The sequence below is a fragment of the Hyperolius riggenbachi genome, chromosome 7 (assembly GCF_040937935.1).
Source record: "Hyperolius riggenbachi isolate aHypRig1 chromosome 7, aHypRig1.pri, whole genome shotgun sequence".
In the NCBI taxonomy this organism is placed as follows: Eukaryota; Metazoa; Chordata; class Amphibia; order Anura; family Hyperoliidae; genus Hyperolius; species Hyperolius riggenbachi.
Window position 1 is genome coordinate 80212056 of NC_090652.1, and position 26619 is coordinate 80238674.

The 26619-nt window shown below is 45.5% G+C and overlaps 1 protein-coding gene across 4 annotated transcripts in view; it reads left to right on the forward strand.

Annotated features, from left to right (window-relative positions):
- The window catches only part of LMF1 (lipase maturation factor 1), a 716474-nt gene that overhangs the window by 535020 nt on the left and 154835 nt on the right, over positions 1–26619 (forward strand). For all 4 annotated transcript variants that reach the window (XM_068244158.1, XM_068244160.1, XM_068244159.1 and 1 more), the window contains exon 10: positions 2567–2679. In XM_068244158.1, the coding sequence (XP_068100259.1) occupies positions 2567–2679 (113 nt within the window). The remainder of the gene's footprint in view (positions 1–2566; positions 2680–26619) is intronic.

Sequence of the window (26619 nt, forward strand, 5' to 3'; positions counted from 1 at the left end):
GCCCTAGTCCTGTGGTGGTAATAATCACTTCTATAGATGCTTTGAATAGTAGTAATCAGTAACAAACTGTTCCCCATCCCCTTCTTGCACCTCCGACACTGTAATTGCCATTGGCAGGTTTTGTTGCGCCGTATCAATTGTTATGTATAGAGGTGGGGGACTGGCATTTTTTTCTCTTTTTTTCAGTTCTAAAACATACAGTTATTGGTATTTTAAAATGGTAAATATGAAATGGTATTTACAGCAAAGTCCCTGGGATCTGGCACATGTGGGGATTGTCTTATGCCGGATACATGTGCTTGCAGGTTGCTTGAGCAACTGGGCAAATACTGCAAGCACAAACCTTCCCCCATTCCCCTGCCCACACCCCCCCCCCCCACACACACACACACACACACACACCCACCCCCTCGCCCCGGCAGCTGAAAATAGAAACCGGGCCTCCAGCACCGGGAACGGGAAAAAAGGCCGCAGGCAGCTAGTGGACAAAAAGGGCACCGCCATTCACTCCCACGATAAATAACATTTTACAAACGGCGCCCGGAGCTTTCTAATGTTTTATAACTGCTTGTGATGATTTACGTTTAGAAAATGCACCCGTGACAAATATCGTTTATAAAAATACTAAACATATTAATCCTATTTAACTAAACTATTATTTAAAATTGTATCCCTTACTGTTTTGTAAAACATTATTATTCACAAAATAAAGCAATCAGTACGTAACGTAAATTGCAATATATTTTTTACAGTCACTATTTGTAAAACATTACTATCCACATAAAGCGAACACTAAGGGGGGTGGTTAGGGTTAGGCACCACCGGGGGGGTCTTAGGTTTAGGCACCACTAAGGGGGTCTTAGGTTTAGGCACCACCAGGGGAGTCTAAGGTTTAGGCACCACCAGGGGGGGTCTTAGGTTTAGGCACCACCAGGGGGGTCTCCGGTGGCGCGCCCGACCTGGCCAGGCCGGCTGCCAGGTCGGGCTCTTCTGCGCTCCAAGGCCCGGAACTTCTGCGTCCCACGCCGGCGCTCTGACGTCATCGGACGTCCTCCGGGCTCTACTGCGCATGCGCAGAACTACTGCGCATGCGCAGTAGAGCACGGAGGACGTCCGATGACGTCAGAGCGCCGGCGTGGGACGCAGAAGTTCCGGGCCTTGGAGCGCAGAAGAGCCCGACCTGGCAGCCGGCCTGGCCAGGTCGGGCGCGCCACCGGAGACCACCGGGAGCCTGCGGAGCGGCGGCGAGGGCACCTCCTGCCTGCCACGGGCTGGAGGAAGCCCCAGGTAAGTGGAATTTGATTTTTATTTTTTGCCCATCCTCCCTGAACCTTTCCTTTAAGGTGGCCACACACCATACCATTTTTTAAATATCTGTTCAATTTAAGAATTGCAATAAATTTTTCTGACTGATTGTAACATTTCAAAAATATGACCAATGTACCACACACGTGTGTTAAATTTTTCCCCAATTATGATAAAACTGATTGGAAACTCTGATAAAATTGCTAGGGTGTGTATATTAATAAATTGACAATCTAACACACACCATGCAATCTTTAGAAAGATTGAAGAAAAATATCTGGCATTCCGGATCGATAAAAATCGAAGAAAACGGGAAATCTGATCGGATTTTTGGGTCGAATGAAAAAAAAAGCTTTCGATTTTTTTCGGGAGATACGATCGTTTTTATCGAATTGCTGTAAAATCGGATAATTTTATTGTATTGTGTGTAGCCACCTTTAGGTTTAGGCACCACCAGGGGGGTCTAGGGGTTAGGGATAGGTACAGGGAGGGTTCTGTGTGAGAGTTAGGTATCGTTTTAGTAATACTTACTAATGTTTTACAGCACTTATTACAAACGTAGTTATATTTATATCATCGTTCTAAACAATATTTTCAGATTTTATTATAAGAAGAAACCATAAATGAAGGTTAATCACAATAATATACAATTATAACGATTAAACATATATTATCGTTTTTTTAACAAACGTTATTTTAAGTTTCACTTTTGAAACAGAGAAGATTAACGGTTTCACTATTGCCGATTTCATAAACGTTATTTAATGAGTTATAGATTTGTAAAACATTATTTGTACACTAAATACAAAACAATATTATCGTTTACACCCCGCGCCCTTTTTTCCCGATGTACGTACGCTCTAGCACCGCCTTCTAACCTTCCTGTAGCTCCTGGCGGCATTCTGACGTCTTCTTTGTACGGCCCCAGCTTGTCACCTGACCAGCATTGGGTCACATGACACCCCAGGAGCCGTGCATGGATGACCGGAAAGCCGAAGGGACCTGCCGGAAGAGTAGAAAATGGTCACCTGGAGGCTCGGTATGTATTTTCTACACTGCAAACCTCCCAAAGCACTGTCCTCGTTATCCTCCTCAGGCATGCCGGTTGCCTGAGTTCTGGATTTTTTTTAATGTGTTTTTTTTCCACCAGAAGGTAGAGCTCCAGAAATTTATCTTGAATCCTTTTTTTTTTTTTTTTTTTTTTTTTATACGCATTTTATTTAATTTAATTTTTTCTTCCTGTACCTGGCTGTTATTTCAGACCTACGAACAGAACGAGTGGTTAATTCACCTGGCTGGGAAGCTACTTGCCAATGATGAGACTGCAACCTCACTTCTGGCCTTTAACCCTTTCCACGACAAGGCTCCGCCCAGGTGAGTCTACTTAAAGAGAATCTGTACTGTGAAAATATTACATAAATAAATGTTCCAGCCTGTTTGTTGTCTTCTCCTAGCCCCCTTTGGGACATTTTCGCCACTCCCCGCTGATTTCTTGGTGATAAAATCACTGTTTTATTGATTGTTTTTGTAAACAATGAAGATGGCCGCTAAACAGGAAATACATCATCAGAGCAGGTGCCTGTTTGCAGTGGCTCCTCTCAAGCCTGAATTGACTGCTGGAATGTTACTCCCAGTGTTGCCTTAGCTGCTTGTCTGGGCTTTGAACTGATCTTTCTGCACTAACAGCTGTTCACAAGGTCACAGCTCCGTGAGCCTCAGACAGGCTGTCTGTGAGCAGAGACCTTGCCTGTAACTCATACACACAGCACACAGGAGAGCATGGGGGGGCGTGCATAACTTCTCCCTATCACAGCAGAGGCAGCCCATTCCTCCCTGGGTCGACAAACCTTGACAAAGAAAAAAAGATTAGATATATTACAGAGACAGTGCAACTAGAAAAGGCTGCAGTAATCCAGACCACATTAGAACAGGTATAGGAACTTATAGGATAGAAGAAATAGGGCTGAAAAATTTGTTACAGAGTCTCTTTAACCTCCTTGCCGGTTATCCCGAGCTCAGCTCGGGGTAACCTGCGCAGGAGGATTTCTCAGGCCCCGCTGGGCCGGTTTGCATAATTTTTTTTTGTTAGCTTTGCCAGCTTTGCTAGCTGCTTGTAACATTCGATCGGCGCCGATCCACCACGCCGCCCCGCCCCAGACTCCTGCGCAGCCTGGCCAATCAGTGCCAGGCAGCGCTGAGGGATGGATCGGGATTCCCTGTGACGTCCATGACGTCGGTGACGTCATCCCGCCCCGTCGCCATGGCGACCGGGGAAGCCCTGCAGGAAATCCCATTCTGAACGGGATTTCCTGCTTACTCTGATCGCCGAAGGCGATCGGAGTGGGTGGGGAGATGGCGCCGCTCAGCGGCTATCATGTAGCGAGCCCTGGGCTAGATACAATTTGTCCAACTTCACATAATCCTTATGGGTTTCCAAAGCTCATAAAGGAACCGCAGCAACATAAAGTACAATGTAATACACTATTCAGGATATGATGTCATACTGCCTTCTGCCTCAGTGCACTCTGGGAGTCCAGGTGCTGTTTCTGCTTACTTTGGAACACACAACAAACAAACAAACATTTTGCAGCAATGCACATTGCCTAGTTATGAAAGGGGGAAAAAAATTATCAAAAACTTACAAAAAATTGATAGGGGAAATTGGCAATCTATCCTACATCACTGAATTTTCTGAAAAAAATTATCAGACTTTCTGTCACTCCCAATCAACTTATATAGAAAAACGGGAAATTCAATATTATGTCTTGCTCGGGAGGGGAAAAAACACCTGTAGATTACTGGATTACTGGAAAAAGAAAAAGAAAGAGATACGAATTTAAAAGTCCAGCCATTCTTTAGGCTTCTTGCACACCAAGACGTTGTGTTAGGTGGCACGTTAACACAACGTATGGTGCTGCAAAAGCCGACGGTAGAGTGAGCCGCGTTAGGCTGCTCGATGCCCATAATATCTCCCAGAGTGGCGCTGATTGGCCAGCGGGACCACGTGATGCGGAGCGAGACACTCCGCATCACGTGGTCCCGCCGGCCAATCAGCGCCCGCCAGTGCAGTGAATATTAAGTAGCCATGTGCGCGGCTACTGTAGCTGGCTCTCCCCGCCTCCTCCGCCCCCCACTGCGCATGTGCAAACAGTCTAACGCGGCTATAGCCGCTCCAACGCCGTAGCATGCTGCACTTTGCACAGGACGTGCAGCGTTACATGTAACGCAACGTGGGCTGTGTGAACAGCCCACTTGTGTTACATTGCTGTGCGTTGGGGGAGCGTTACAGGCGCACTAACGTGCGCCTGTAACGTCTTGGTGTGCAAGCAGCCTAAAAGTAAGCACAGTAAACCTGTCATGAGAAAAACATGCCAACTGCCATTGATGTCCTCTTCTAAGAATCTTATGCTGGGAATACACAATGAGATTTTTCAGCAGATCTACTGTCTGATCGTTTTGCTGATCGATTTCCATTCACTTCTATGAGAAATCGATCAGAAATACAATCAAAAATCAGATCGGATCTGTCGGAAGTTATCTATTGAACCATCTATCTGCCAAAAAATCTCATGGTGTATTCCCAGCATACGTTTCCTGGGTGTCATGTTGATCTTTTGATCATTTTGTCATTTACTGATCTGGAGCAAGTACTGTATGTGGACAAGAAGTACTTACTTTTTTATGACTTAAAGGATACACAAGGTGACATGTGACATGAGATAGACATGAATGTACAGTACAGTGCCAAGCACACAAATAACTATGCTTTTTTAAACATCAGGTACCCAAGTGACAGTTTCTGTCTGGGCCAGGACTCGGTCGGACTATAGCATAACCCTCACTGATTAGGAATTACAGCCACAAAACACTTTCCTGGCAGTAAATGGTCCCAGAGAGCAGGAAAGAGATAAAAGGGTCAGTAGTTCATAGATTTTACCTCTGCGGTACCTCATTGGAGGTGTCATTGAGCAGCCAGAGACAATGAGACACTAAAAACGTAAAAAGTAGATTTAAATATAAAATAAAACGGTTCAATAAGTGTGGCCGCACTGCAAAGTAGCACGGAGCTGTTCGGTCTTGGTGGAAAAACCTGAGTGGCTATTTGATACTGCATACGACCACACCCATACACGGACGGGAGTGCGGCTGGGAATTTCCAGGGAGTCCCAGTGTCCGGCGGTGGTCTGGAGGATCCAGAGGCTGCTCTCTATAACCCAGGTCTCTGTCCAGCGCCGAAGTTCCACCGTGCTTCTGGCTGCCGCTGTTTGATCCCAACCCGTGGCTAGGTCGTGGTGTTCTGCGCGTGCATGCTTCCCGTGACTGAAAGCGGCTTGCGTTTGCATAGTTTAAGCCTTTCTGAACTGTGCATGCTCAGAGCTCTCCTGGCAACAGCGCTGGACAGAGATACTTCTAATGGCTGTAAGATGCCCAAGGTGAGTATAGCTTTTATTTTTTTGTACGGTGACCTCATGTATCCTTCAAAGAATAGCACCAAACACTGTTTTGTTCTATCATAGCCATAGCCACAAAAATGCTCCCTCTCTTCTTTACCATGTCACAGAATAACAGTTGTACCAACTTGGTTGCTACGGACAACAAAGACTCCTTTTACCTGCAGCCTCTACTCGCCAGACAGTCTGTGGCAGCCTTTTAGCGTGGCTGTGCCCAGGCACTGCAGGGGTTAAGTACTTAAACCGTATCAGTGGAGCTACTGCAACATAAAACTAATTACCAGAGGGCTCGCAACTATGAAAGCGCTCTCCAGTTTATTGTTCATTTGGCTTTATTGCCTAATACTGTGGCCTGCTCAACAAGTCAGATAATCATAGTCTGGAGCGGTGCCAGGTCCTAGCATGTACCGTATTCCATTACACCTCTCTCTCTGCTGGTAAACCCAGGGAGGAATGTGAGCTCTGATTTCCCCCATACTCACCTTCACAGAGCCCAGAGCTTAACTCAAGAAATCACTGTTGACGGAGTATTGTCTGAGTTCATTATTATTGATTGAATAGCTGTATAGTCCCCTAATGATCACGTATCCATCGGTGTACTATTATGTATTTATCTGATTCATTAAGATTTAAAGGACCACCATCACAAAAGATGTAAAATTTAGAATACATACAGATATGTATGTTTCTTCATATAGTAAAGAATTTAATAATTTGCCTTCCTGCCTATGTCACTAAAGCAGGTGACTGGAAGAGGGCAGTCAGCTCTCGGGTCGCTGAGGATCTGCACTAAAGTATAGAAACCAGACTTTGTAAGGAAGAACTCCACTCATCACCATATGATGTCAAATGATTTAATAGGTAGAGACATGTCTCCCCGCCACCCAAGCCAATGGATGATAATGGATGGGCGGCTTCATTACTATTATTATTGATTTATATAGCGTGAGCATCTTCTGTGGTGCTGTACAATCGCATACAGGGTATAACAATACAAAGTATACAACAGTTAATGTAAGACAAGAGGGTATAACAGCTAAAGCAGTGAACAAATTAACTACATATTTTACACAGGGGTGGAAGGTATGTACACCCATTACACAGCATTGTGAGCAGGGGTATAGCAATAGGAGTTGCAGAGGTTGCGACCACAACGGGGGCCCTTGGGCAAGAGGGGCCCCAAAGGGCCATCCCTCAACTACAGTATTACCTCTCTATTGGTCCTGTGCTCATAATAATCATTTGTATAGATATTTTGAATAGTGGTAATCATTAACAAGCTGTTCCCCATCCCCATTGTAAGACTTGCATCGGGGCCCACAGCACCTTAGCTACGCCACTGATTGTGAGACAAAAGGGGTGGAGAGCCCTAGCCAAAAGGCCTTACAGTCTAAACGTTTAAGGCATAGGACAGTAGGTAAGGGCAAGCTGTGTGTGGAGTGGTAGAACTGGTGGTTAGTGGGCAGGGTTCTAGGTAGGAGAGAGTGCTTGCCTGAAGAGTTGAGTTTTCAGATTGCGCCTAAAAATAGTAAGTGTGGACGTTACTATTTAAAGCAGGGGTGTCCAAACTTTTTAGGCCAAGGGACATTCTCAAGAGTGCTAGGGGGCTGTACTACCGAAATTACACACAATTTTTGCTGATATCCGTTAGGCACATTGTGCCTGTGACATTTTATCAAATGAAACATTTCCACAGGAAATAACCCATATACCGTGTACAGTTAGCACAGTTAGCACAGTGGCGGCTGCTAATCAGTGACTGTTACTGCTACAGTGGTGTCTGAAAGCCTTCAGGCGAGCAAAGGGGGAGGCAGAGGGGCAACGTGAGGTGGCCCCTGCATGCAGCACTGCAGCTACAGCCTGTGGACTGCATGGAACTAACAACTGTAGAGAGCTTTGGGGGCCACCAGAAAAGGCTTGGTCGGGGGCTGCATTTGGCCTCCCGGCTCGGACTTTGCACATGCCTAATTTAAAGGGAATCTGAAGTGAAAAATGGTTTTCAGTTTTTATGTAAAGAGAAAGCTCCTCGCTCTGTCCTGTCATTCCTGCACTGTCTCTAGTGGGAGCTAATTGACCAGCTCATAAATATACAATAAAACTTCAGCGCTGGCCTTCCAATTCCACCACCACCACACCAAAAGATTTATGGATAAGCTTACCAGACAATATGGACCTGAATTACAGGGTCCCAACAAGCACAATCGGATCAGCAGCCGGCCTGGCACGGGCCTGGCAGACTGTTGGTTGGACGGTGTTCTGCATTGAGACGAGCTGTGTACACTCCAGGGGGCCATGTCACGAAGGCCCGGATGTGAGTGGTCCTGTAACGATCGGGTGCTGCAACTCAGACGTCTGATTATGTGTGATCTGCAGAATCACCTATAATACAGACGCTATTCCTGATTATGTGGCGATCTGCAGTATCACCAATAATACAACAATTGCAAGGTGTAAGTGCTTGGTGCAACAGTAACTGGTTGGTTTAATGAGAGCTCACCAGAGGAGCTGGTGGGTACCAACAGAAAGCACACCTCACCAGTGGCTAGGGCCCACTGGTGAGTAGAGTGGTCAGACAGGCAAAAATCGGCAACAGGCGGGCAGAGACAGTACAAGATCGGCAGGCAAGAGAGTAATGAATATCAGGCAAAGGTTCAGCAACTAAGACAGATAGGCAGAGGTACAGAATCGATTAGCAGTAGCAAGGTCAGAGGGTATCCAGAATCATACACAGGTAATCAAATAATATACAATATACAATTCCTAATCTGGTGTGAAGTCCTTGATTTCAACACCCGGATACTAGTCTAATGTCTGAGGGCTAGCACGATGTGTTCGCAACAACAGACAGCGAGCTAATGGTAGCTCGCTGTCTTTATGCTGGCAGGGGACTCCCAAACACGCCCCCACCAGCTCGGCCAATCGCAACGCAGCGTTACCGTCGCATACAGCAGATACAGTAAAAAATACAGGAAATGAAAAGTATGCTTCCAAGTCATTACTGAGCATGTGCAAACAGTCGAACACATCTAATAACGTGTATAACGCACAGCATGCAGTACTTTTACTTAACGTGCAGCGTTAGTCACCAACGCAACGTGTGCACTGTGAATGGTGCATTGATTTTTCATTGCAATGTGCTATTCTGCGCTAAATGCTGTTTTAACGTGCGACTAACGTCCCACTGTGAACTTAGCCTGAAGCAAAAGAAAAAAAAAAAACTTGATGTAATGAATTGTATGTGTAGTATGGATAATTAATAGAACTTATTTTCAGCTATATAGCTTTTTTCTTATAACATTGCATAATTTTATCATATTTGCAATTTACAAGCCACACTTTGTATTTGAAACTATAAAACAAGCAGAGCTAATGGCCCTTTCAACATTTCAACCCCCTGCAGTAAAAAACTTATCTTAATCTGTCTCTGATAGTGATGTAGCGAACATCAAATACTCGGTTCCTGAACGCAAATGTACTGCAAATGTTTGCAAACCGGCCCTTTGTGGCGGGCTCCATAGATTTAAACGGTAGGCAAATGGCCACTGACTTTAGTGGAGTATAGCAAAGCCGCTGTATGGGCTAGAGTTACCAAATTTGCAGGGTATGTTAACGTACTGCTGACCGCTCCACGCCAATTGTCGTGAACGCGGTGGCAGCCCCAGGACCGCTCCATGCCGATTGGCGTGAACGGTCTACTATGGGGCTAGCAGGAGAGCGCGCACATTTCCGCTCCACCTGCAGTCTCGACGAAACCGCCGTCTAATATACCTGTACAGCGCTGGGATCTAAGGCAGGCCTCCTGGGGGACACAGAAGCGATCAGCGGTGATAGGCGGAAGCCTATCACCGCTGATCGCAGTGATTGGCTGGCCAAGGGAGGGAGGAAAAATACATTTTAAAAAAAATACACTTTTTTATTAAAAAATAATACTATTTAAATAGAATTTAATTTTTATTAAAGTATAATTTTAATGTTTAAATTAATGAGAACATTAATATTTATAATAAAAAAAACATTAGGGGAGCGATCAGACCCCACCAACAGGAGGCCGCAATAGCAGCATAGGGGGCGATATACAGGCTGGGAACGCAAAGAATCACTCGCGTTCCCATGCCTGTCGGCCGGTGACGGCCAAACCGTAAGTGTTCGCCGGCGGGTCCTGGACCATCAGAGCGGGGCTGCGAGAGCACCGATCGGCTGCAGGGGGCTGAGGGAAGCCAAAGGTGAGTTAATCTCATTTTTTCTTCTTGGCTTTAGGTTCACTTTAAGTAGTTAAGGAGGCGAGTGAGAACAAGAGGAACTAATGTTTTTCAAAAAGATCTTATAGTTTTTGAGAAAATCTATGTTAAAGTTAGAGGAAAAACATAGCAAAGTTACTGCTGTAAAATGAGAGATAATGTATTAACATGTATATATGTATATAAATGTACTGTACAGTGGAATGCGAAAGTTTGAGAAACCTTGTTAATTGCCATGATTTTCCTGTATAAATCGTTGGTTGCTACGATAAAAAATGTCAGTTAAATATATCATATAGGAGGCACATACAGTGATATTTGAGAAGTGAAATGAAGTTTATTGGATTTACAGAAAGTGCACAATAATTGTTTAAATAAAATTAGGCAGGTGCATACATTTGGGCATTGTTGTCATTTTATTGATTCCAAAACATTTAGAACTAATTATTGGACCTGAAATTGGCTTGGTAAGCTCAGTGACACCTGACCTACATACACAGGTGAATCCAATTATGAGAAAGAGTATTTAAGGGGGATCAATTGTAAGTTTCCCACCTCTTTTAATTTCCTCTGAAGAGTAGCAACATGGGGGTTTAACAAGGGCGTCCGCACATACGGCAAAACCGGGCATCTGCCCGAGCCTGGCCGCCCGCTGCCCCCCCCCCCTGGCCACGTGCCCGTGCAGCCAGAAGGAGGGGAGCAGCGCAGAGAAGAGAGAGAGCTATGGGCACAGTGGGGAAGGGCGGACGTCTCCCCCCCCCCCCTTCCTTCACCTTAGGGGGCTCTCTCCCTCGCTGTCCCCTCCGGAATGAAGTGTGCAGCGGCTGGGCAGCGGGCGGAACTAACCCCGTCTCGCTCCTGCGCCGGAAGTTCTGGTGCCGCACTCTGGTCTGGATCAGACCAGAGTAGCGGCTAATCCATCCGGCGCGTGCGACGAGAGGAGGTAAGTTTCGCCCGCTGCCCAGCCGCTGCACACTTCATTCCGGACTCCGGAGGGGAGAGCGAGAGAGGAAGGGAGAGCCCCCTAAGGTGAGTGCCCATAGCTCTCCCTCTTCTCTGCGCTGCTCCCCTCCTGCTGGGGCACACATGGCCACTTTTTCTGGGGACATATACCCCTGGCTACATATACTGAGACATATCCCCCTGGCTACATATAACAACAACAATAACAATAATATTTATATAGCGCTTTTCTCCCTGGGGACTCAAAGCGCTGATATACTGGGACATATCCCCCTGGCTACATATACTGGGACATATACCCTCTGCCTACATATACTGGGACATATACCCCCTGCCTACATATACTGGGACATATACCCCCTGCCTACATATACTGGGACATACAGTGGAGGAAATAATTATTTGACCCCTCACTGATTTTGTAAGTTTGTCCAATGACAAAGAAATGAAAAGTCTCAGAACAGTATCATTTCAATGGTAGGCTTATTTTAACAGTGGCAGATAGCACATCAAAAGGAAAATCAAAAAAATAACCTTAAATAAAAGATAGCAACTGATTTGCATTTCATTGAGTGAAATAAGTTTTTGAACCCCTACCAACCATTAAGAGTTCTGGCTCCCACAGAGTGGTTAGACACTTCTACTCAATTAGTCACCCTCATTAAGGACACCTGTCTTAACTAGTCGCCTGTATAAAAGACACCTGTCCACAGAATCAATCAATCAAGCAGACTCCAAACTCTCCAAGATGGGAAAGACCAAAGAGCTGTCCAAGGATGTCAGAGACAAAATTGTAGACCTGCACAAGGCTGGAATGGGCTACAAAACCATTAGCAAGAAGCTGGGAGAGAAGGTGACAACTGTTGGTGCGATTGTTCAAAAATGGAAGGAGCACAAAATGACCATCAATCGACCTCGCTCTGGGGCTCCACGCAAGATCTCACCTCGTGGGGTGTCAATGGTTCTGAGAAAGGTGAAAAAGCGTCCTAGAACTACACGGGAGGAGTTAGTGAATGACCTCAAATTAGCAGAGACCACAGTCACCAAGAAAACCATTGGAAACACATTACACCGCAATGGATTAAAATCCTGCAGGGCTCGCAAGGTCCCCCTGCTCAAGAAGGCACATGTGCAGGCCCGTCTGAAGTTTGCCAATGAACACCTGAATGATTCTGTGAGTGACTGGGAGAAGGTGCTGTGGTCTGATGAGACCAAAATAGAGCTCTTTGGCATTAACTCAACTCGCTGTGTTTGGAGGAAGAAAAATGCTGCCTATGACCCCCAAAACACCGTCCCCACCGTCAAGCATGGGGGTGGAAACATTTTGCTTTGGGGGTGTTTTTCTGCTAAGGGCACAGGACAACTTAGTCGCATTAACGGGAAAATGGACGGAGCCATGTATCGTGAAATCCTGAATGACAACCTCCTTCCCTCTGCCAGGAAACTGAAAATGGGTCGTGGATGGGTGTTCCAGCACGACAATGACCCAAAACATACAGCAAAGGCAACAAAGGAGTGGCTCAAGAAGAAGCACATTAAGGTCATGGAGTGGCCTAGTCAGTCTCCGGACCTTAATCCAATAGAAAACCTATGGAGGGAGCTCAAGCTCAGAGTTGCACAGAGACAGCCTCGAAACCTTAGGGATTTAGAGATGATCTGCAAAGAGGAGTGGACCAACATTCCTCCTAAAATGTGTGCAAACTTGGTCATCAATTACAAGAAACGTTTGACCTCTGTGCTTGCAAACAAGGGTTTTTCCACTAAGTATTAAGTCTTTTATTGTTAGAGGGTTCAAAAACTTATTTCACTCAATGAAATGCAAATCAGTTGCTATCTTTTATTTAAGGTTATTTTTTCGATTTTCCTTTTGATGTGCTATCTGCCACTGTTAAAATAAACCTACCATTGAAATTATACTGTTCTGAGACTTTTCATTTCTTTGTCATTGGACAAACTTACAAAATCAGTGAGGGGTCAAATAATTATTTCCTCCACTGTATACCCCTGCCTACATATACTGGGGACATATACCCCTGCCTACATATACTGGGCACATATACCCCTGCCTACATATACTGGGCACATATACCCCTGACTACATATACTGGGCACATATACCCCTGGCTACCTGTTCTGGGGACATCTCTACCCCTGGCTACCAGTTCTGGGGACATCTATACCGCTGGCCACCTATTCTGGGGACACCTATAGACCTGGGGCTACCTATTTTTGGGGAACCACTGCTGTCAGATTGAGTGTATTTTGGGGAACTGCTGCCAGGTGAGAGGTGTCTACATATTAAGGGGGCATTCTGCCTATTTATGTGAAAAGCTGTCTATTTATGTGCCTCATGACTGCTGAATTTCTTGTTGCGGGCCTCATGGTCACTGACTTTGTCTTGTTGGTGGCCTCATGATTTGTTGGGGGCCTCAAGATTGCTGAATTTGTCTTGTTGGGGGCCTCATGATTGCTGAATTTGTCTTGTTGGGGGCCTCATGATTGCTGAATTTGTCTTGATGGGGGGGGGGGGGGCCTCATGATTGCTGAATTTGTCTTGTTGGGGGTCACATGATTGCTAACTGCGAGACTATGGAAAAAGCTGAATCATCATCATATGAGACAATAGCATTAAACCTACTTTTTCCGCTTTTTAAAACAGAAAATGAAACTGGGAGGTTCTAAAAAAAATGAATAATTTTTTCAGGAGTACGATGGATGAAATTGTTTATCTTCACAGTTTATTTTCAACTTAATTTTCCATAATGTTCATGTATGAGTTAAAACGTTTGTATTTAGTTTAAATTGCTGTTGGCACTTTGTGATAGTAAAGTGACTTTGCAGTTTGGACACTCGACCTCCAAAAGGTTCGCCACTACTGTCCTAATCTAATGTCCCACCATTGCTTAGTTCATGTAAACTTGTCTCCACCCACGACCACACCCACATTCTGGTTCATGACCACACCCATTTTGCGCGTAGCTCCATTTTTTGGCGCCACACAACACCAACCCAGATTTGCGGCGCCCCGCTTTTTGCCCCCCCCCCCCCCCCCCCCCCCCCCGAAAAAATTTTTCTGCGGACGCCCATGGGGTTTAAAAACAACTCTCAATTGACCTGAAGACAAAGATTGTTCACCATCATGGTTTAGGGGAAGGATACAGAAAGCTGTCTCAGAGATTTCAGCTGTCTGTTTCCACAGAGACGCGCTGAGACGTTATCACGAAAGTATTGTTTGTGGCTGTTCGGATCTGCACCGGCTCTGTGCGCCACAATCTCCTATTGGAGTCAGTCCTTTCCTCCACTAAACTGGGGATATCCTGATTCCTTGTGCTGGTGTGTGTACCCCCTTCACGTCAGCTTATGCATCACGTGCTGACCGTGGAGAATACACCTCCAAGCCTGACATTATGATAGCCCCAAGGAGCCCTGCAGGAAGCAGATCTTTATACTGAGGTCATCCAATGGGAGCAGACATGCAGATTCCCACACAGGTGAATGGTAATTATTCAATCCTGAGCTGGCCAGCATTGCAGAGCCACTGCAGATAGTCAGCAACTAGTTTGAGTGCAAACCAAACTATGCAAGCAAATGCATGTAATGACATCAAAAACTGCTTGTCTTCAGTCAAACTGCAGCCAACAATACATGCTGCAGACATGATCATAACATTAGGAACATACTGAGGAAATGGAAGACCACAGGCTCAGTTCAAGTTAAGGCTTGAAGTGACAGACCAAGAAAAATCTTGGATAAACAGAAGCGACAAATCCGCAGACCAGCACCAAAGACCTACAACATCATCTTGCTGCAGATGGAGTCACTGTGCATCGTTCAACCATCGGCGCACTTTACACAAGGAGATGCAGTATGTAGAGAAAGCCTTCTCTCCACCCACAGCACAAACAGAGCCGCTTGAGGTATGCTGAAGCACATTTGGACAAGCCAGCTTCATTTTGGAATAAGTTGCTGTGGACTGATGAAACTAAAATTGAGATATTGGGGCATAACAAGGGTGTTATGCATGGCGGAAAATTAACACAGCAGTCCAAGAAAAACACCTGCTACCTACCGTAAAAAATGGTGGTGGTTCCATCATGCTGTGGGGCTGTGTGGCCAGTGTAGGGACTGTCTGGGAATCTTGTCAAAGTTGAGGGACGCATGGATTCCATTTAGTATCAGCAGATTCTGGAGACCAATGTCCAGGAAAAAGTGACAAAGCTGAAGCTACGCCAGGGCTGGATCTTTCAACAAGACAACAACCCTAAACACTGCTCAAAATCCACTAAGGCATTCTTCCAGAGGAACAAGTACAACGTTCTGGAATGGCCATCTCAGTCCCCAGACCTGAATATAATTGAAAATCTGTGGTATGAGTTAAAGAGAGCTGTCCATGCTTGGAAGCCATAAAACCTGAATGAACTAGAGATGTTTTGTAAAGAGGAATGGTCCAAAATACCTTCAACCAGAATCCAGACGGTCATTGAAACCTACAGGAAGCGTTTAGAGCAGAGGTAACCACACTTTTTCGGCTTGTGATCTACTTTGATAAATTAGCAAGTCAAAATGATCTACCTCTGCAATTTTAGGAGCACACCTGTATATACAGAATGGAAAATGTGGGGTAGCGATCTACCTAATAGGCACCCCTGGTTTAGAGGCTATAATTTCCGCAAAAGGAGGATCTACTAAATATTGACTTCATGTCTTTTTTGTGGTGCCCAAATTTATGCACCTGCCTAATTTTGTTTAAACAATTATTGCGCACTTTCTGTAAATCCGATAAAGTTAATTTCACTAGGCGTCAGGAAGGGGGGTTTTAGGGTTAGGTATCAGGAAGGGGGGTTTTAGGGTCAGGTGTCAGGAAGGGGGTTTTAGGGTCAGTCGTCAGGAAGGGGGGTTTTACGATTAGGCATCAGGAAGGGAGGTTTTAGGGTCAGGTATCAGAAGGGGGGGGGGGGGGGGTTACGGTTAGGCGTCAGGAAGGGAGGTTTTAGGATTAGGTGTCAGGAAGGGGGGGGGGGTTTAGGGTTAAAGAAAACCTGTAACAACAAAAAGTTCCCCTGGGGGGTACTTATCTTGGTAGGGGGAAGCCTCCGAATCTTATCGAGGCTTCCCCCGTCCTCCTGTGTCCCACAGCGGTCTCGCTCTGGCCCTCTGAATGGCGGAGATGTCAATATTTACCTTCCCGGCTCCAGCGCAGGGACAGTATCGGCTCATCACTCGGAGATAAGCGGAAATAGCAGATCGCTGTCTGGCCGCTCTACTGCGCAGGCGCAAGTTTCCTGCGCCTGCGTAGTAGAGCGGACCTGACGGAGATCGGCTATTTCCGCCTATCTCCGTGCTGAGAGCCGCAACAGCGTCCTCGCTGGAGCAAGGGAAGGTAAAAAAATTTAGCTTGTCAGGCTTGTTGAGCCTAGCTTGCCGGAGACTTCGGGGGAAGCCAGTGCTGAATTGCCTGCAGCTACCGCAGAGGGGGAAGCCTCATTGGGACCCTGAGGCTTCCCCTACCGAGGTGAGTACCCCCCACGGGAACTTTTTTTTTGTTACAGGATCTCTTTAAGTGTGAGGAAGGGGGGTTTTAGGGTTAAGTGTCAGGAAGGGGGGTTTTATGGCTAAGCATCAGGAAGGGGGGGAGGGTTATGTTTAGGCAGCAGGAAGCAAGGTTTTAGGGTTAGGCATCAGGAAGGGGGGTTTTAGAGGCTAGGCGTCAGGAAGGAGGGTTTTAGGGCTAGGCGTCAGGAAGGGGGGAGCGGTTTAGGGTTAGGTGTCAGGAAGGGGGGGGGGGTTAGGGTTAGGTGTCAGGAAGGGAGTTTTTAGGGTTAGGTGTCAGGAAGGGGGGTTTTAGGGTTAGGTGTCAGGAAGGGGGTTTTTAGGGTTAGTTGTCAGGAAGGGGGATTTTAGGGTTAGGTGTCAGGAAGGGGGTTTTTAGGGTTAGGTGTCAGGAAGGGGGGTTTTAGGGTTAGGTGTCAGGAAGGGGGTTTTTAGGGTTAGTTGTCAGGAAGGGGGATTTTAGGGTTAGGTGTCAGGAAGGGGGTTTTTAGGGTTAGGTATCAGGAAGGGGGGTTTATGGTTAGGCAGCAGGAAGCAGGGTTTTAGGGTTAGGCATCAGAATGGGGGGGGGGGGTGTTAGGGTTAGGTGTCAGGATGCAGGGTTTTAGGGTTATGCGTTATGAACCATTGTTTTAGGGTTATGTGTCAGGAATCATGGTTTTAGGGTTAGGCATCAGGAAGGGGGGTTTTATGGTTAGGAAGCAGGGTTTTAGGGTTCGGCATCAGAATGGGGGGGGGGGGGTGTTAGGGTTAGGTGTCAGGTAGCAGAGTTTTAGGGTTAGGTGTCAGGAAGCATGGTTTTAGGGTTAGGTATCAGGAAGAGGGGTTTTATGGTTAGGCATCAGGAAGCAGGGTTTTAGGGTTAGGCATCAGAAGGAGGAGGGTTATGTGTGAGAGTAGGGTGTGGTTTAGTTTAGTTGTAGTCAAATATTGGTAACTTTTTTTTGTTACAGGATCTCTTTAAGTGTCAGGAAGGGGGGTTTTAGGGTTAAGTGTCAGGAAGGGGGGTTTTATGGTTAAGCATCAGGAAGGGGGGAGAGGGTTATGTTTAGGCAGCAGGAAGCAAGGTTTTAGGGTTAGGCATCCGGAAGGAGGGTTTTAGAGGCTAGGTGTCAGGAAGGAGGGTTTTAGGGCTAGGCGTCAGGAAGGGGGAGGGGTTTAGGGTTAGGTGTCAGAAAAAGGGGGGGGGTTAGGGTTAGGTGTCAGGCAGGGGGGGGTTTAGAGTTAGGTGTCAGGAAGCAGGGTTTTAGGGTTAGGTATCAGGAAGGGGGGTTTTATGGTTAGGTGTCAGGAAGCAGGGTTTTAGGGTTAGGCATCAGAATGGGGGGGGGGTGTTAGGGTTAGGTGTCAGGAAGCAGGGTTTTAGGGTTAGGCGTCAGGAACCATTGTTTTAGGGTTATGTGTCAGGAAGCATGGTTTTAGGGTTAGGTATCAGGAAGGGGGGTTTTATGGTTAGGAAGCAGGGTTTTAGGGTTAGGCATCAGAATGGTGGGGGGGTGTTAGGGTTAGGTGTCAGGAAGCAGGGTTTTAGGGTTAGGCGTCAGGAAGCATGGTTTTAGGGTTATGTGTCAGGAAGCATGGTTTTAGGGTTAGGTATCAGGAAGGGGGGTTTTAGGGTTAGGCATCAGAAGGAGGAGGGTTATGTGTGAGAGTAGGGTGTGGTTTAGTTTAGTTGTAGTAAAATATTGGTAACGTTTACCAATGTTTCACTACCGCCATTACCACTGTACAGTATTTTTCATTTGGCACCCAATTTACAGTGATATTTATCGTTTAGACCTATATGGGCTTCACCCGCCGCTCATTTTTCTCCTCTATTTCATGCACGCATTCCAGTATTGTGCTTTGTCATCTCACATTGGCAGATAACCCTTTTCTGTCATCTGTAAGACATTTACAGCATTTTCTCTCAATGTTTTGTTTTCTTTTCACTCTATAAATTTATATTTCCCATGTCCTGCGTTATTCTGGAAATCTCTTCCTCGTCCCACACGTCCCCGGCCGCTAACATGGCGACATATATCCTTCGAGGAGAGGATATTAAAAACACATAGACACCCTCTGCTGCTATAGAGAGACCTTTTTACCGGCTCCCATAGAGTCCTCCATTTAATGCGCCAATTAAAGCGTCTCTTTGACCTGCCAGGATTTATTAGCATTGGTGATATACGAACACGCGTTCTTATTTCAGAAACATCTCACCTAACCCACAAAGGAGCCATGGGCAAATGCTGTATTCAACGTGTGGAAAAAAAAAAAAAAGTGAGAGAGGCCTAGTTATTGCCATAGACCTTGAACGCTCGGACGACTGAATGCTGCTCCTAATAGGGAGAGGTAGGCCTGAGTTGAGACCTGTGAGAAGTTTTTATGACTTTTAATGAATTTATGTTTCTCCAGCAGCCTCCTCACTTTGATTTACAATTAGGAGGGAAACCCCGCAAAGAGGTCTCCAGATAAAAAGCCAATAATATATATTAAATGCACGTATGGAATAATAAAACTCATGTTTCGGCTTATTCCCCACCCTCGCTGGCCTTGTCAGGTCGTTAATTTTGACAGAAAACACAGTTCCTGTTTTTCCCTCCAAAAATCTCTCAGCTGTTCGCCCGGGGACAGCTGTTCCCCTCTGGAACTAATTACAGCTGTCTGTGAGATTTAGGCCCCCCCTTCCTTTCGTACAACTCCGATATTGCTTCTAATTTTTAACGCGTACAGTTGGAAGATGTCATAACACCAGGCCGCTTTTGAGAGAGCCATGAAAGAACTCTCAGCTCACAGCTGCTACCGGGTAACATGGTCTATGCTACATTAACTGCTTCTCTGCGGGGCGCCACTGAAAGTATTTTATTTTTATTTTCTTTACGGGACTGGAAAGTTGCCGTAAAAATATATTTTAGTCTACAAACAAAACTCTGGTGTTCAGAATTATTATTATTTTTTCCTGGTTTAGGTGTTCAAGTAAACTATATTTGTACCCCTCATTAAAGGACACCTGAAGTGAGAAGGATATAGAGGCTGCCGTATTTATTTCCTTTTAAACAATCACAGTTGCCTGGCTGTCCTGCTGAGCTTCCTGGTATCAATAGTGCTTGAATCTCCCACCTGAAACAAGCATGCAACAAATCTAGTCAGATTTCAGTCAGAAACATCTGATCTGCATGCTTGTTCAGGGGTCTATGGCTAAAAGTATTAGATGCAGATGATCAGTAAGACTGCCAGGCAACTGGTATTACAGTTGTAATTAAAGAGACACTGAAGCAGGAAAAAAAAATGATGATATAATGAATTGGTTGTGTAGTACGGGTAATTACTAGAGCAATAGTAGCAAAGAAAGTATTCTCATATTTTTATTTTCAGTTATATAGTTTTTTTTAATAACATTGCATCATTTTCTAATATTTGCAGTTTACACACTACTCAACATTGTAAATGATTTTACAGAGCAGACTAGTGAACTTTTGAACTGTCCTCTGCAGGAAAAAAAAAACAATACAGTGACTGACAGTTGAGATAATAAGCTTCAGAAGACAAAGCTCTCTGTGACTTTGAAAGTAGTGGAGTTCATTGGCTCTTTTGCATAGATAACAACTGGAGTTTCTTACCTCTCTCTGTACTGGAAACAATATTAATGTTATGTCTCTGCTCCTAATGTTTTATTTCTTAGCTGTACTACACATACAAATCATTATATCATATTTTTTTCCGCTTCAGTGTCTCTTTAAGTGGATAGGAAATTGCTTGGCTTTGCAGATTTAGCTATGTCCTGTGCATGCTCACATAACTATAGGCCAGAATTAGGTTCATTGCAAGATGGTACTCTTTGTACCTGGTACAGACTGCATTTGGACCTGCAATTATATTCTGCATTCTCATTTTTCACAACCAGCACTGCAGTGGAGGTGTTGAGGCAGCATAGAATGCGGTATCCACCTTAGTGGGCATGCAGCATATGTATATGTAAAAAGTGAACACAGCATTTTTTTTTTTATTTTATTTTGTAATGGGGCAGGTATAGTCATCAAGTTGTGTTTCCTGTTCCCGTTCCCCATTTTCCCAAACACCAAAGTGTTTATTAGTTGTCAGCTAAATCAGCACAGAATAATAGTGTAGAGGAACATGTATAGGAGGATTAAAAGCCCCTCTCGGTTCTGTTTACTTACACAGCACACTCAGAGCTTCTCACACATCTGGCTAGTGAATGTCTGTTTGAACATCACACCTTGTAAAACTCTCCCTGGCTATTCCTAGCAGGGAGGTTTCCATTGCTGTTTACATAACAACATTATTTCCATATGAAAGAATGAAAAGAGAAACCTATTTCCATGCACCATTAACCATTTTAAGAAAACTCAGATAAACCTGAACTCAGGACATTACCTTGATTGGGACCCAGAGCCGGATCATCCACAAGAAAAACCTAGGCAACTGCCTAGGGCCTGGAGAGAGTCTAGGGGCCTGGTGGATGCTAACCCCGCTCCCAAATCTTGATAAAAAAGCCAGGTGACCATCAGCGGTGAGCAAGCGGTGGGCAAAAACTGCTATCTTACTTAAGGCCCCATTTCATCTTAATCCTTCTATGCTGAGACCCAATGTGTCCAGATATGATTTTTTTAGCACCCTCTAGAGCAGGGGTCAGGAACTTTTTTGACTGAGAGAGCCATAAATGCCACATATTTTAAAATGTAATTCCGTGAGAGCCATACAATATGTTTCAAACTGGGACAGTAGGGCTCACGTCCCTGTTGCCATGGTGATGTGTATACTGTTGGATCCGCCGGGCAGCGGAAGTATCAGACACGTCTTCAGCTTCTCTTGGGTTTCAGCAACATCAGCAATTTCCCCGAGAGCCAGACAGGAGAAATACAGACTAACAGCTTGTACAATTAGTAGTGGCTGGATGGTGTAATGGTTAAGGGCTCTGCCTCTGACACAGGAGACCAGGGTTCGAATCTCAGCTCTGCCTGTTCAGTAAGCCAGCACCTATTCAGTAGGAGACCTTAGGCAAGTTTCCCTAACACTGCTACTGCCTATAGAGCGCGCTCTAGTGGCTGCAGCCAGGGCCGGGCCGAGGCATAGGCTGGAGAGGCTCCAGCCTCAGGGCGCAGTGTAGGAGGGGGCGCACATTTCATTCAGCTGTCATTCCTAATTGTGTTTGAAGCAGAAAGAAATAAGAAAAGGAGATACATGGAAGTGACTACAAGCCAGATAACTAGAGATTAAGGTGTTGGGTGCCCTGGGGTGCCTCTTAGTCTAATAGCAATCAGTGTGTGACGGCTGGGGTGGAGGGATGGAGGGGCGCACTTTGGTGTCTAAGCCTTGGGTGCTGGAGGACCTTGTCCCGGCTCTGGCTGCAGCTCTGGTGCTTTGAGTCCGCCAGGAGAAAAGCGCGATATAAATGTTATTTGTCTTGTCTTGTCTACAATTGGCTAGCTGATTTGGGAGTTGATTCACTTTGTAGGACGAGATCCCTGCACTTTGGCCCGATAGGCTGACTGTCAAGTGACAGGCAGCCTATTGGGCCAATCAAAGTGTGAGGTTCTTGTTCTACAAAGTCACTGGACCTGACAGGGTACAGAGTGGGACAATTGGAGCAGCCGTTGTTCATTTTGAGGGGAGTGTGAGTAAGTTAGTAGTGCATGCTACAGCAGTAGCGTGCTTACTTTGAAATGTTACTTGCGCTGCCACACTAAGCTGCGCTGCTTGAGCAGTGTAGCTTAGTGAATCAACCCCTACTGATTTGTATGTGAGCCCGATGTAGCCATCAAAAGAGCCACATCTGGCTCCCGAGCCATAGGTTCCCTACCCCTACTCTAGCGGTCGACAGCCGACAGCAGAATATTGGTGAAATTACCAATATTCTACTATTGCAAATATGTTAGCAGCATATCGGTAAGTTTTACCGATATTTTATATCGCTTAACCTAACCCTTTTCTCACTCACCCTAACTCTCCCTCTATCGATGCCTAACCCACACCCCGTCACAATTTCCGCTGATATTTGTGCTGCCCTCGCTGGTAAAAACCCCTCCGCCAATATCCGCACCACCTAATTACTACATTTATTTGGCGCCAAATTATCCCCTGGGCACTACTGTAGCTGCAATTAACATTACGGTCTATGCGGCGCCCATTTTACTAATCTGCCACATGCGTCCAAATGATCTTCTTTGTTCCCATCATAAGTTTTGGTTACATTATTAGGGATGTTACTTATACTAATGGACATCCAAACTTAAAAATATAAGTTAAAATAAACATAAACACATCATACTTACCTCCCATCTAGGTTACTCAATGATCTCTTATTCCTCTCCCACGTTCTGTTCCTCCACCTTGATGGATGAAAGTCTCTTTTTGAAAATGGTGCTGACCCCGTAACAACTTCAGCACTCCTGTGTCAGTGTGATGTCACCCTCTTTAGGGCAGACATGAACAACCCCAAAGTAAATGAGCCGGAAAAGGGGGACAACGCATGCGCAGAAAGCCAGTGAGGCCGCTTGGACAAGTACAACTACATCTAGTCAGAACGTAAAGGGGTCGTTATCAGAAGCAAATGGTGAGCTTCTGAAAGGAACTTAAGGCAAGGTAAGTAAGTAATGTTTATTTGCAGGTACATCATATGTTTCTTTTAAATATTTTATTGGGTTCAAGAACCTTTTAAGGTAACCATCAATGATACAATCTTGACTGTACTCCTGCCACATCTATGCAATTTGACGGACTACCTATACTATCCATACAAAGTGTATTCACTCAGTTTACCCATCTACTACACAGATTTAATAAGCTTGTACAATCAAGATTGTATCAACAATGGGCGCCTTAAAGTGGAATTAAACTCTGAACTTCCTCCCTGCTCCAAATGCTCCAAAATATCAGCCACAGCATGACGACCTTTATGAAAAAAAAATTATTCATTACAATTTATGGAAATTATAGATACCTCCAACTTACCTTACCTTACCCCACTCCTTAAAGAGGAACTTCAGCCTAAACAAACATACTGTCATTAAGTTACATTAGTTATGTTAATTAAAATAGATAGGTAATATAATCTCTTACGCACCCTGTTTTAAAAGAACAGGCAAATGTTTGATTTCATGAGGGCAGCCATCTTTTTGGTTGAAAGGAGGTAACAGGGAGCATGAGACACAGTTCCAACTATCCTGTGTGCTGATCACCCCTCCCAGTTGCTAGGCAATGTATATAACAACATAGGAAATCCCATCATGCTTTGCACAGCATCAGGGTAAAAAGCCCGGACAGTTTTCTTTGATGGGTGGAGCTTAGCTAAAAATGCAGCTAAAAATTATGCTTTGGTAAGAAAAACAAAGTTCTGATGCTGTGAAACTGTTAAAGAAACACCAAGCCTTTTCAGTTCTGCTGAGTAGATTTTTAGTCCGGAGGTTCACTTTAAAGTGTATCTAAAGCCAAATTAAAAAAACGAGATTCACTTACCTGGGGCTTCTATCAGCCTCCTGCAGCTGTCCTGTGCCCGCGCCGGTCCTTAGTTTCGCTTTTGCCGATTTTGAGTCGGCAGGCCACTGCGCCTGTGCTGCCTTGACCATGCGTATGCTTCTTTGCATTCTCGTCCGCTCGTTTCTTTTAAGTTTTAGGACTTTTTAAACAAATTCTAAATGGCATTTAAGGTCTTTATAGTATACAGGTAGTCCCCCCGACTTACAAATGACCCAACAGTTCAAATGGTCTGAAAATGTGAAAAGATCTTGCCGTTTGAGAGAAATTTTATAAAAAGTGGACTTTAAACTCAGTAAAATGACATTTTGCTGTGGTACACTACACTATATAGTGAGTTCCGAGTTCTGTGTAATTAGCATATCACGATCATCGTTAGAATAGGATGCGGCACAAAGGGGGACAGAGGTGGTGGAGGGGTTACTGAGGGGACAGAGGTGACACAGTGGGGGGGGGGGGGAGAGGTGGCTTGGGGCCCTGGGGAAATTGCTTAGGTTGCCCCATAAGGTAGTGCTGGCCCTGTACAGGAAATAAGCAGAGGGGCCCCCAACTCTTATAACAGAGAACTGGGGTTACGTTCACAGTGACGTGTTGCTGTGCGACGTCGCCTCACACCTATGTGATTTTCACTGTACGGTTACACTGCATGTAGCATCCCAATGCACAACTAGATGCAGTGTGAAGCATAGTTTTTTTCATTGATAACAAATAATGCGTTTCGCTACTTCACCGTTCCAATGGGTTGCATTTCTGCTTTTACAGGGACCGCATAGCCCACTGTGACCCTAGCCTGAAGCCAGGTACCCACCTGAAGACTGCAGAAGATGGATCAGGGAACGCTGATCCATCTTCTGTGGTGAGTACAAATGATGGCACACCACGGCTGTGACCCGATCACGGTAATTTTATGCGGAAGTCTATTGCGATCAAAACAATTATGCACAATCTGATCCGCCGTGACATTCAGTGAAAGATGGGCGATCACCATGTGTGGCTGTGTTGTGCAACATCGTTTAACAAGGCTTTGGTAACCTCCTTGGCGGTAATCCCGAGCTAGCGTCGGGGCGGAAAACCACAGCTCAGAGCGGTAATCCCGACCTCTGCTCGGGGTAGTCGCCGGAGGCTGTGTGCAGAGCAATGCGCGCAGCGGGTGTTATTACATACCTCCCGGGGGATTCCGACGTCAGCCACCATTCTTCTTCCTCTCCTCCGGGGCTCTGCTTCCTCCAGGTGAGATTGCCCGCTGTCGTCATGACGACAGCCGGCAATCTCACTTTAGAGTTGCAGCGCCACCCAGAAGATGGAGGTAAAATTGCAGCGCTGCAGCCAGGGAGGTGAGTGATTACTGGAATTGCTGCAGATCTCCCTGGCAGCATGATTTTTTCCAGGTTTTAGGGTCTGAAAGGGTGCAAAAAATTGCACCGCTTTTAGACCCTAAAATCTGGAAAGAATCATAACACCAAGGAGTTAAACTTTGTCGCAAAAAATTGACATAAAAAATGTGTTGTGGGTACAGGCGTTTAGAGGCTTTAGGAGTCTGCATGTTTAGCTGCACAGGATCAGGGAGTAACGCCTCACCAAGAATATTTTGATTTGTAAACTTAATTTGGTATTGTAACGATTGGCGTCAACAGTAACAAAGTTCTGATTATTTGGCGATCTGCAGTATCACCAATAATGCAGATACTATATCCGATTATGTGATGATCTGCAGAATCACCAATAATACAAATACAACAATACACCAATAATACAAATAATACAAATACAACAAGAATACAACAACAGCAACACAAGAATATCGAGACCTTAGTTACACTTTATTGTAAATGAGTGTAGTGATTGGTGCATACAGTATATACTGACAGATTTGACTATACCTCACCAGAGGAGCTGGTGGGCACTGTCAGTACAGCGAACATCTCACCAGTGACAAGGGCCCACTGGTGAGTAGCGAGGTCAGACTAATCGAGTCGGTAACAGCCAGGCAGATACAGTACAAAATCGGAAGGCAGAGAAGTAACGGTAAACAGGCAGAGTTTGGCAGCAATATCAGATGGGCTAAAGTACAGAATCACTAGAGCAGAGAGAGGAATGATATTCAGGCAACTAGATCAGATGAGCAAAGGTACAGAATCACTAAAGAGTAAGAATAGTCAGAAACGAGCCAGAGTCATAAACAGATAATAACAATAAAATGCACAAATCCTAGAGCTGTATGAAATCCCCGGTTTCTTCCCGGATCAAAGCACACCGGATCTAACTAAGGTCTGAGCGCTTACACGTAGTGATCACAACAGCAGACAAAGATCTACTGAATCCTCCGGGCTTAAGAGCCCGAGGAGACCTCGAAGCACGCCCCCCTGCGCCTGGCCAATCAGCGGCGACGGGCGCATGGCGTGACGTCAGCCGACCCGCAGGTCAGCTGAGCCGCCTCCTCGCCGCATAAAGGTTGTGACGGTGCGCGCGCGCACGCGTCAACACAACCCTATGGGCAACTGACAAACCCGTCCTCGGCGTGCTAGACGCCCGAGGCACGGGTAACTGGTCAGGCAGGGGAACGGAGGTGGCGACGGTGGCAGCGCTGTTCGCCGCAGCTGCCCCGTCCATATTTGTTACAGGTATAATTATAATTG